The 12,776-nt window shown below is 42.1% G+C and overlaps 1 protein-coding gene across 22 annotated transcripts in view; it reads right to left on the bottom strand.

Annotated features, from left to right (window-relative positions):
* ABI3BP (ABI family member 3 binding protein) overlaps positions 1–12,776 on the bottom strand; it is a 311,874-nt gene that overhangs the window by 136,374 nt on the left and 162,724 nt on the right. For 21 of the 22 annotated variants that reach the window (XM_075118479.1, XM_075118481.1, XM_075118468.1 and 18 more), the window contains 2 exons: positions 3,436–3,510; positions 1,745–1,819 (listed from right to left, as the gene is read on the bottom strand). In XM_075118479.1, coding sequence (XP_074974580.1) covers positions 1,745–1,819; positions 3,436–3,510 — 150 coding nt within the window. The remainder of the gene's footprint in view (positions 1–1,744; positions 1,820–3,435; positions 3,511–12,776) is intronic. The other variant, XM_075118488.1, reaches the window with a different exon arrangement.

Here is a 12,776-nt window from a genome sequence, read left to right as displayed (position 1 = left end):
ACTGGAGAGAGTTTAGAGGACAGCAACAACGATTAAAGGTTCAGAAAACCTGACCTCTGAGGAAAGGTTAAAAAACCTGGGCATGTTCAGTCATCAAATATGTTAAGGGCTGTTATAAAGAGGACGGATCAATTGTTCTCCATCTCTACTGGAGGTAGGGCAAGAAGTAACAGGCTTAATCTGCAGGAAGGAAGATTTATGTTAAATAGTAGGAAAAACTTTCTAACTAGAAAGGTAGTTAAACTCTTTGGAATAGGTTTCCAAAGGAGGTTGTGGAATCCCTGTTTTAAAAACAGGCTGGACAAACAGTTGTCAAAGGGGTTCTAGGTTTACTCAGTGCAGGGAGCTAGACTTGATAACCTCTCAAGATCCCTTTCAGCCCCACATTTCTATGATTCTGTGAAATAATCAATGTGTGCCTTATTTCTAATTTGAATTTGTCTGGCTTCAGCTTCTAGACATTGGTTTTTGTTAATACTTTCTTTGCTAGATTAAAGAGTGCTTTAATTTCCAGTATTTTCTCGCCATAAAGGTACTTACATACAGTAATCAAGTCATCTCTCAAACTTCTTTTTTGATAAATTAAAGAGTTCCTAGTGTTCTGTGCCACTGTCCATTTAAAAGAAAAAGTGAAGGCTCCATACAGAGCAGCTGCTCAGACGCCACAAGGGCCTCCAAAGCAGCAGCAGCTGGAGGACTTCACTGAACAGCCTGGTACCCACAGTAGAGCGCTGAGGGCTAGTTTCAAAATGCCCTAATAAGCTGCCACAGGTAGAGCTAAGGCATGTTGCAGTGGTCCACCTACTATTTTTAAAATCTGAAGTAGCCACTGTACAGAGCTGTTTCCAGCCAGAACACAGACTCACAATAACGCTCCATTTTACAATGTAGTGTGCTTCTGTTTTGCGGCCAGTGCTAAAGAACTAGAATTTGTCTCTATTACTGTCAGCAGTGAGAGAGCTGGAGAGATTATCTTTATTTACGGCACTTGCAAAAGTTAAAACAACTATTTAGCCAATCAGAAACCATCATACTGATCACTAAGATATATCACACATTCTAAAAATAAAAAAAGTATTTATTTCTGGCAATTCAGGCTTTTGATTAGTGAAATACTGGATTTTTTCTCTCTCTCTTTTTGAGGGCCTGATCACCACCAGCACAAGGTGCTGGCAAGTGGCAGTCTCAGCTTCAGAAAAAGGGGGTTTAATCTTACTCCTACAGATTTCAATTGGAGCAGGGCTGTGCCCTCAGTCAAATGGCAACCATGTCGGTGCTGAGAAGAGCATTAATTCTCTTCAGGGACAGCATTATACTATACCACCTGTGTAGATTTTCAGGAAATATCTTTATATAATTTTATTTTCACTTGAAATAAATAAATGTAGGCAGCATTATAAGAGATTAATCAGAACAACGGGTAAAAGAGATTGCCATAACAGCAGCAATTTGCATTTCATAATTTGGAGATATTATTTTATCTTTTTATTGAATCATGAATTATTCAAGGCAACTTGAACATTTAAGTTAGGGTTTGTTTGTTTTTTAAAGGCACTGAAAAGTATTATAAGTAAATTGCTATATTTTCAAGTTATATTTATTAGGCCTATTACACATAATATTATGCAGCCTATTGCAAAAGCTCTTTTTTAATACCACATCCGTGAAAGGGAGAGAGATTTCGCTAAGGCAGTCTTTGGTAGCCCTCACTCTACAAAGAAAGTAGCATAAACATAGTATTTACCCAGAGTGTTCAATGGTAATTCAGGCGTAGGTGCTATGCTAGCTTCTGCAGATTCCAGTTCATTTTTACTGTGAGCTATGAGAAATAAGAGTTATTTTTTTCTTTCAGTACACATTCGCTTTACATTTTGTCCACAACACACTAAGCATGCTTCAAGCCAGAACTGACCTGACTGGTTTAACAGCTGTAACATCTCATTTCATAAAGGTAGCATGCTATATGATGGGGTCTAAAATGGCTGTTACCACTCAAGAAAGAGATCTTTGAGTCATTGTGGATAGTTCTCTGAAAACACCCACTCAATGTGCAGCAGCAGTCAAAAAACCTAACAGAATACTGGGAATCATTAAGAAAGGGATAGATAATAAGACAGAAAATATCATATTGCCTCTATATAAATCCATGGTATGCCCACATCTTGAATACTGCGTGCAGATGTGGTTGCCCCATCTCAAAAAAGATATATTGGAATTGGAAAAGGTTCAGAAACGGGCAACAAAAATGATTAGGGGTCTGGAACGACTTCCGTATGAGGAGAGATTAATAAGACTGGGACCTTTCAGCTTGGAAAAAGAGACGACAAAGGGGGGATATGATGGAGGTCTATAAAATCATGTCTGGTGTGTAGAAAGTAAATAAGGTAGTGTTATTTACTCCTTCTCATAACACAAGAGCTAGGAGACACCAAATGAAACTGATAGGCACCAGGTTTAAAAGAAACAAAAGGAAGTATTTTTCACACAACGCACAGTCAACCTGTGGAACTCTTTGACAGAGGATGTTGTGAAGGGCAAGTCTATGACAGGGTTAAAAAAACAACTAGATAAGTTCATGGAGGATAGGTCCATCAATGGCTATTAGCCAGGATGGACAAGGATGGTGTCCCTAGCCTCTGTTTGCCAGAAGCTGGGGGCTAAATCACTTGATGATTACCTATTCTGTTCATTCCCTCTGCGGCACCTGGTATTGGCCACTGTTGGAAGACAGGACACTGGGCTAGATGGACCTTTTGTCTGACACAGTACGGTCGTTCTTATGTTCTTATATTTTACCCCTGAGGCCAAACAGTTATACGGCCATTATAAAAACTAAATGTTTGGATGTTTTCTGCTGTGGAATGGAAACCAATGCCCCAAAACCAGATATGACAACACATGCTGCTTCTTTAGGACCCAACTCAACTTCCACTGAAGTCAGCAGAAGTGTTGCAACTGACACAAGTGGAAGATGGGTTGGGTCCCTACAGAGAAACAGATGAAGCAAGTTAGCTTTCTGAAAGCTTGTGACAAAAAGTCATTGACAAGAGGGATAGAAAGACAATTTTAAAAAAAGAACCACTGTACTTTTCTGTAGTACTTCAAAAGGTTAGCTTGTTGTATGGTTCAAAAGTAATATAAAAAAAGGATAAAACACACTCAGAATTCATCAAGGTGTTTTTTTTTTTTTTTTTTTTTTACAGGCGTCAGCTGTTTTGCCTTTTCTTATGATATCTGAAGCTGGCTGCCAAGTTAGCTGAACAATGTATAGAATAAGCTAAGGCATTTCAGGTTTGTCCACAAATAGAATAAAATAAAACAGGCTATTTGATATTTTTTTATTGCACACAGCAGAGACTCAGGCCATTTTTGTAATAAAAGGAGTTCAGGGAGCAGCAAGCTTAAGGGTTAAAATTAACATGCAGATGCTTTTACCTGGAGATGCCTCTGATTTTTCTGGGGCAGCAGACATGGTAGGTTTAATGCTTTCCTGAACTGATTCAATGATAGCTACAAAGCAAAAGGTTAACACAATTGAGTGAGATAAGGCTGCTTAATGTCATGGCATGCAATTACAGTGGTGGTTCTAACGAAACTCATTACATACTTTACCCAATTTTGCACCAAGATTTTAATGTATTTTCTATTATAAGTACAAGCAAGTGCAGAGGACTACTGCAGACTGAAATAACCTACCTATTTATCTTTGAAATAATAACAAATATAGTTTCTTTTGAATAAACGTACATAATGAATTCCTAGATGCAGAGTTTGTTTGTGGTTTTTTTGTATAACTCCTTTGCTAGAATTCCTCTTTGTGGCAGAAGGCATTCAGCAATAAGGGAATGTGTTTAGTGGTCAGAGCAGGGGAGATTTATGTCCAGAAGCTTTTGTGATAACTCTCTGTGAAACATGGGCAAGTTGCTAAACTGTTCTATGCCTCAGTTTTACAATCTGTAAAATAGTGATAAAAATATTTACCCACCTCAAGATGTTGCAAGTTTTAGTTAGCACTTTACAAACTTCACAAACAAACACTTTGTTTGAAAAATGCCATCTAAGAGCAACATGTTATTATTATTCTCACTATGCTGACGGTGTTCTGTTGGGTAATTAGACCAAGAACATTTACTAGGAAAGAGCCTTAAGGAGATTTATTCATATCAAACAGCATATCCACTTTGATACATAACTTGTGATGTCATTCGAAGACAATTCTCCCAAGTCCTAGAACAAATGCAAAGATTCTGCTAACTATTGGCCTGATCCACCTCCCATGGAAGTCCATGAAAAGATTCTCACTGACTTCAAGTGGAGTTCAATTGGGACTTATGAAAGAGAAAAACGTGCTAATTGTTTGAAAAATGCAATTGAAAGGGTGAGGAGACAAGACAGCATTAAGAAATATGGGTTGCAGTGTTAAGAGAAAAAAAATTCCAAAGTGGAAAATACTGAGAAATGAGGCATGGAAGAGATCCAATCATAGAACAATCTCTCTATGGCATCTCAGGCCAAAGGGGACGAGAGATGCAAATGAGAAAATGGTGGGATGCCTGGCTGCCAAAAACACCGAAAAACCCTAACCCTTTTGGTAGAGTAGCATTTTCAGTTTTGATGACTAAAATCTGAACCAAAAATACAAACAAAAATCAAGGAGCTAACAAAACGGGCACTCAACTACACAACTCAGTTATCTTGCTTATTGTTATATCCCATCCCTCATGCTTCATTTGTTTGTTGTCTATTTAGATTACAAGATGTTTGGTGCAAGGATCTTATCTTCATTGTACGTGTTTCCATAGCTTGTTGGCAAGACACAATTAAAAGTCCATAAAAGAAAAAAATAAATATAACCACCTCTGAGATGGCCAGCAGTAGTTAATACATGGCACACTGTACAATGCTGGGAAAAGGCAGCATTTTATATTTGGTACACATAGACAAACAGACGTAATCTATATATAAAGCATCAAGGTGAGAGTATAGCACTGAAGGTGAAAAGATGGATTTCTTGAACTGTGTTCTTATGACTTTTCTTTTTTTGACACTCACCATTTTCATGGTCAAGAAACTATACAAAGGATTACTTAACATTTTAACTTTGATCTACCCCATTCAACAAGTTAGATTCCTACGTGTATACTGTGCTTCAGAGAGCACTATAACTTTGTCCGATAACACAACAGCTTTTAATCATTGATGAAAGTTGGCATTTATCACGGTCAATTTCAGCTTCACAAGAGAATACACAAAAGAAATTAGACAAATATTTAGGTATTTTTAAAAATGTTGAACACAAGGGAATCAGAACTGAAATTCTTGCTTGAATGCACAATAATTCAAGTAAATATTAACTGTGCTAGACAGAAATGCCACACAAGGAACATTGGCATATCACTTCAAAGTTGTTTTTTTTAAACTATAATGCTGGCAACATAGAGAAGTGTACATTGTTGAACAGAAACAATGACACAAACAGAAGGTCGAACTACTTGACCCTTTGTGATGCTAGTGTTCTGAACTCGAAAAATATCTGAAAGGAATGATCACTGCATAAAGAAAAAATATGGAAGCAGCTCTCAAGGTGAGCTATGAAAACATGAAAATACATAAAATATTTTAGTAAATAAATGTAGAGAACCTAATGATAATAATAGAAAAGTTTAACAATGTCTTTATTTGGAGCAAATGAACATACAGTCAAACATACAGTCAGCATTTGCCAACAGTTAATATATCATTGTATTTGAAATACTACATTATCCCTCTATTCTTAAATTAGGAAATAACAAATACCACAGAATTATCAGTTAACAGATGATGATTTTTTTTTTGAGTGGCATTACTGTACATAAGTATACACAACTGCTGGATGTAAAAAGGAAAAAATGAACAGAGGAAATGAAGGACTGGCATATATATGAGCTGCATGCCTATCTGCTTATGCAAGACAACATGCATGAAAGCCATGCATAGGATTTGATTTAAAAGACAAAGGAATTTAAGTGAATGCAGCTGAGGTTGTTTGAGAGAGCAAGCGAGTGAGCTATTCTTTGAGTCACTAGGAAAGGTTGAATAAGAAATAGTGCAATATATTTACCATGATATAATAGTTAGCAAAGATACATATCATCTGAAACCTCAGGAGCTGCACATAAGATGCATGACTTTGCATACTCTGACTCAAAAACTGAGTATCTACAAAACTGTGATATTTTTGGAACCCCTCCCCCACCACTGAATTATAAAACTGGAGGTATGACATCATTGTAAAAAGGGCTCTTCATGTGATAGGAAGTTGTTGTAGATCTCATGATTTTTAAAGGACACAAATGGAAGTGGTCTGTCATTCAGCCTGTTAGAGTATGTCTACACTACGGAATAAGGTCGAATTTATAGAAGTCGTTTTTTTAGAAATCGGTTTTATATATTCGAGTGTGTGTGTCCCCACAGAAAATGCTCTAAGTGCATTAAGTGCATTAACTCGGTGGAGCGCTTCCACAGTACCGAGGCTAGAGTTGACTTCCGGAGCGTTGCACTGTGGGTAGCTATCCCACAGTTCCCGCAGTCTCCGCTGCCCATTGGAATTCTGGGTTGAGATCCCAATGCCTGATGGGGCTAAAACTTTGTCGCGGGTGGTTCTGGGTACATATCGTCAGGCCCCCGTTCCCTCCCTCCCTCCGTGAAAGCAAGGGCAGACAATCATTTCGCGCCTTTTTTCCTGAGTTACCTGTGTAGACGCCATACCACTGCAAGCATGGAGCCCGCTCAGGTAACCGTCACCCTATGTCTCCTGGGTGCTGGCAGACGCGGTACGGCATTGCTACACAGTAGCAGCAACCCCTTGCCTTGTGGCAGCAGACGGTACAGTACGACTGGTAGCCGTCATCGTCATGTCCGAGGTGCTCCTGGCCACGTCGGCTGGGAGCGCCTGGACAGACATGGGCGCAGGGACTAAATTTGGAGTGACTTGACCAGGTCATTCTCTTTAGTCCTGCAGTCAGTCCTATTGAACCGTCTTATGGTGAGCAGGCAGGCGATACGGATTGCTAGCAGTCGTACTGTACCATCTTCTGCCGGGCAGGCAAGAGATGAGGATGGCTAGCAGTCGTATTGTACCATCTTCTGCCGGGCAGGCAAGAGATGAAGATGGCTAGCAGTCGTACTGTACCATTTCTGCCGAGCAGCCATGAGATGTGGATGGCATGCAGTCCTTCTGCACCGTCTGCTGCCAGCCAAAGATGTAAAGGATAGATGGAGTGGCTCAGAACAAGAAATAGACCAGATTTGTTTTGTACTCATTTGCCTCCTCCCCTGTCTAGGGGACTCATTCCTCTAGATCACACTGCAGTCATTCACAGAGAAGGTGCAGCAAGGTAAATCTAGCCATGTATCAATCAGAGGCCAGGCTAACCTCCTTGTTCCAATAAGAACGATAACTTAGGTGCACCATTTCTTATTGGAACTCTCCGTGCAGTCCTGCCTGAAATACTCCTTGATGTACAGGCACCCCCTTTGTTGATTTTAGCTCCCTGAAGCCAACCCTGTAAGCTGTGTCGTCAGTCGCCCCTCCCTCCGTCAGAGCAACGGCAGACAATCGTTCCGCGCCTTTTTTCTGTGCGGACGCCATACCAAGGCAAGCATGGAGGCCGCTCAGCTCACTTTGGCAATTAGGAGCACATTAAACACCACACGCATTATCCAGCAGTATATGCAGCACCAGAACCTGGCAAAGCGATACCGGGCGAGGAGGCGACGTCAGCGCGGTCACGTGAGTGATCAGGACATGGACACAGATTTCTCTGAAAGCATGGGCCCTGCCAATGCATGCATCATGGTGCTAATGGGGCAGGTTCATGCTGTGGAACGCCGATTCTGGGCTCGGGAAACAAGCACAGACTGGTGGGACCACATAGTGTTGCAGGTCTGGGATGATTCCCAGTGGCTGCGAAACTTTCGCATGCGTAAGGGCACTTTCATGGAACTTTGTGACTTGCTTTCCCCTGCCCTGAGGCGCATGAATACCAAGATGAGAGCAGCCCTCACAGTTGAGAAGCGAGTGGCGATAGCCCTGTGGAAGCTTGCAACGCCAGACAGCTACCGGTCAGTTGGGAATCAATTTGGAGTGGGCAAATCTACTGTGGGGGCTGCTGTGATGCAAGTAGCCCACGCAATCAAAGATCTGCTGATATCAAGGGTAGTGACCCTGGGAAATGTGCAGGTCATAGTGGATGGCTTTGCTGCAATGGGATTCCCTAACTGTGGTGGGGCTATAGACGGAACCCACATCCCTATCTTGGCACCGGAGCACCAAGCTGCCGAGTACATAAACCGCAAGGGGTACTTTTCGATAGTGCTGCAAGCTCTGGTGGATCACAAGGGACGTTTCACCAACATCAACGTGGGATGGCCGGGAAAGGTACATGACGCTCACATCTTCAGGAACTCTGGTTTGTTTCAAAAGCTGCAGGAAGGGACTTTATTCCCAGACCAGAAAATAACTGTTGGGGATGTTGAAATGCCTATATGTATCCTTGGGGACCCAGCCTACCCCTTAATGCCATGGCTCATGAAGCCGTACACAGGCAGCCTGGACAGTAGTCAGGAGCTGTTCAACTACAGGCTGAGCAAGTGCAGAATGGTGGTAGAATGTGCATTTGGACGTTTAAAGGCGCGCTGGCGCAGTTTACTGACTTGCTTAGACCTCAGCGAAACCAATATTCCCACTGTTATTACTGCTTGCTGTGTGCTCCACAATATCTGTGAGAGTAAGGGGGAGACGTTTATGGCGGGGTGGGAGGTTGAGGCAAATCGCCTGGCTGCTGGTTACGCGCAGCCAGACACCAGGGCGGTTAGAAGAGCACAGGAGGGCGCGGTACGCATCAGAGAAGCTTTGAAAACCAGTTTCATGACTGGCCAGGCTACGGTGTGAAAGTTCTCTTTGTTTCTCCTTGATGAAACCCCCCGCCCCTTGGTTCACTCTACTTCCCTGTAAGCTAACCACCCGCCTCCTCCCTTCAATCACCGCTTGCAGAGGCAATAAAGTCATTGTTGCTTCACATTCATGCATTCTTTATTCATTCATCACACAAACAGGGGGATGACTACCAAGGTATCCCAGGAGGGGTGGTGGAGGAGGGAAGGAAAATGCCACACAGCACTTTAAGCACAGCACTTTAAAAGTTTACAACTTTAAAATTTATTGAATGACAGCTTTCTTTTTTTTGGGGCAATCCTCTGTGGTGGAGTGGCTGGTTGGCCGGAGGCCCCCCCACCGCGTTCTTGGGCGTCTGGGTGTGGAGGCTATGGAACTTGGGGAGGAGGGCGGTTGGTTACAGAGGGGCAGCAGTGGCAGTCTGTGCTCCAGCTGCCTTTGCTGCAGCTCAACCATACACTGGAGCATACTGGTTTGGTCCTGCAGCAGCCTCAGCATTGAATCCTGCCTCCTCTCATCACGCTGTTGCCACATTTGAGCTTCATCCCTGTCTTCAGCCCGCCACTTACTCTCTTCAGCCCGCCACCTACTCTCTTCAGCCCGCCACCTCTCCTCCCGGTCATTTTGTGCTTTCCTGCACTCTGACATTATTTGCCTCCACGCATTCGTCTGTGCTCTGTCAGTGTGGGAGGACAGCATGAGCTCGGAGAACATTTCATCGCGAGTGCGTTTTTTTTTTCTTTCTAAGCTTCACTAGCCTCTGGGAAGGAGAAGATCCTGTGATCATTGAAACACATGCAGCTGGTGAAGAAAAAAAAAGGGACAGCGGTATTTAAAAAGACACATTTTATAAAACATTGGCTACACTCTTTCAGGGTAAACCTTGCTGTTAACATTACATACATAGCACATGTGCTTTCGTTACAAGGTCGCATTTTGCCTCCTCCCACCGCGTGACTACCCCCTCAACCTTCCCCCCTCCCTGTGGCTAACAGCGGGGAACATTTCTGTTTAGCCACAGGCAAACAGCCCAGCAGGAATGGGCTCCTCTGAGTGTCCCCTGAAGAAAAGCACTCTATTTCAACCAGGTGACCATGAATTATATCTCACTCTCCTGAGGATAACACAGAGAGATAAAGAACGGATGTTGTTTGAATGCCAGCAAACATACACTGCAATGCTGTGTTCTACAATGTTTCCTGAGTACGTGTTACTGGCCTGGAGTGGTAAAGTGTCCTACCATGAAGGACACAATAAGGCTGCCCTCCCCAGAAACCTTTTGCAAAGGCTTTAGGACTACATCTAGGAGAACCGCAAATGCCAGGGCAAAGTAATCCTTTCACATGCTTGCTTTTAAACCATGTATAGTATTTTAAAAGGTACACTCACCAGAGGTCCCTTCTCCGCCTGCTGGGTCCAGGAGGCAGACTTGGGTGGGTTCGGGGGGTACTGGCTCCAGGTCTAGGGTGAGAAACAGTTCCTGGCTGTCGGGAAAACCGGTTTCTCCGCTTGCTTGCTGTGAGCTATCTACAACCTCCTCATCATCATCTTCTTCGTCCCCAAAACCTGCTTCCGTATTGCCTCCATCTCCATTGAAGGAGTCAAACAACACGGCTGGGGTAGTGGTGGCTGAACCCCCTAAAATGGCATGCAGCTCATCATAGAAGCAGCATGTTTGGGGCTCTGACCCAGAGCGGCTGTTCGCCTCTCTGGTTTTCTGGTAGGCTTGCCTCAGCTCCTTCAGTTTCACGCGGCACTGCTTCGGGTCCCTGTTACGGCCTCTGTCCTTCATGCCCTGGGAGATTTTCACAAAGGTTTTGGCATTTCGAAAACTGGAACGGAGTTCTGATAGCACGGATTCCTCTCCCCAAACAGCGATTAGATCCCGTACCTCCCGTTCGGTCCATGCTGGAGCTCTTTTGCGATTGTGGGACTCCATCATGGTCACCTGTGCTGATGAGCTCTGCATGGTCACCTGCAGCTTGCCACGCTGGCCAAACAGGAAATGAGATTCAAAAGTTCGCGGTTCTTTTCCTGTCTACCTGGCCAGTGCATCTGAGTTGAGAGTGCTGTCCAGAGCGGTCATAATGGAGCACTCTGGGATAGCTCCCGGAGGCCAATACCATCGAATTGTGTCCACAGTACCCCAAATTCGAGCCGGCAACGTCGATTTAAGCGCTAATCCACTTGTCAGGGGTGGAGTAAGGAAATCGATTTTAAGAGCCCTTTAAGTCGAAATAAAGGGCTTCATTGTGTGGACGGGTGCAGGTTTACATCGATTTAACGCTGCTAAATTCGACCTAAAGTCCTAGTGTAGACCAGGGCTTAGATAGTGAGATGTGCATCTAATAAGCACATAAAAAGACGTCGATAAGGATTTTATCCTATGATGCTCAAAATTGTCAGCACAAAATATACACCATGGAAAGCTTAACTGTTTAAAAATTACTTGTTGAACTGATTATTTCAAAGTTAAATGACTGCTGAAGTATTCCAGTATTAAGAATGACAACAACACTAAATGAGGTTAAAAAAATATCTGCTGTCACTTGGTTAAAAATAGAAATGGGCAAGTATTTTGTGACAAATAATTTGAGAATCTGTCACTTCTTTTCTGTTCATGGGTCATTTTTCATACAGCTCAATTATTCCTGAATGCATTTATTATTCAAAATTATTTAACAAATAATTTCTATGAATAATTCTGAGACTAGCTTGTTCACAAAAGTGTAGTCAGTTTTCAGTTCCCTACGTCTGAGATGTCTTGAGAGGACACACAAGGCCACTTCCCCCCCCAACCCATTCCCTGATTGGATGCATATAAATCTTAGGACCAAGTCTCCAGATCCAATAAATACATATAGATCTGAGAAAATAAATTTTCTCTAAATATTTGCAATATGCATTTATAGTTATTTCTGCAATAACTCTGGCTATTGAACTCATTTACTAAAATATCTGTGAAAAGTGAGTACAAAAAGGGATGAAACAGTAAAAACTAATTATTTTAAAAAGAACAGTCACTGAATATTTTTTGTGCATCCAACTCTAGTTAAAATCAAGTGTTCCGTATCCGTACCCTGAACGGCTCTGGTTAATGCCTATGTGCAGAAGTGTCCCACTTTTTCTTCCAGCATTTTAGGATGAATATAAAGAACAACTGAAAAGCAGACTTCTTTGTCTCAGTACACACTGGAATTTGGCAATAGACTTACCTGGAGGTTGTAGAATAAGAAATCTGCAAACACTTTTAGAGACTAAAAGGTAATAGTTTCATCCAGAAGACAGTTGGCAATCCTTACACATTTTTTCTGCATTACTACAACCTAAATTTCTTTTGTTCCCTACATACTCTCCAGGAGTACAAAAGTCTGGTGAACCACTCAATTTTGAATCTCCATACTGGACTGACTTGAGTTGTAGCTAGTCCAAGGAATTTATTGTCCATAATATTCAACATACTGTTATAGAAATTATTTGTTAAAAGTCCCACAAAATAAATTTAATTTTTAACTTCAATAAATGAGTCTGTTCTACTCTCAAGTCATTTACTGGATCAGAAATTTTAAGTGGAGAATAGAAACTATGTCTTCATGAGAATAAAGTTAGAGGTCTTTAAAAAATAATGAAAATTGACCTAGTCTGATCAGTTGTAAAATGGTGCCTCTTTGATGTACTCTTGTATACAACAAGCACAATGAGATTTAAGGGCCGAATTCTGTGCCTCTTACTCATGCAAGTACTTCCATTCATTTGAAGTCAATCAGCAAGACAAGCAGGATTTGGCCATATATTCTGCTTGGTCAATAATGACATATATTATGAACAAAGTGGAATAGTG

This window comes from Caretta caretta, chromosome 1 (genome assembly GCF_965140235.1).
Source record: "Caretta caretta isolate rCarCar2 chromosome 1, rCarCar1.hap1, whole genome shotgun sequence".
NCBI lineage: Eukaryota > Metazoa > Chordata > Testudines > Cheloniidae > Caretta > Caretta caretta.
This window is presented reverse-complemented; position numbering and strand designations above follow the sequence as displayed.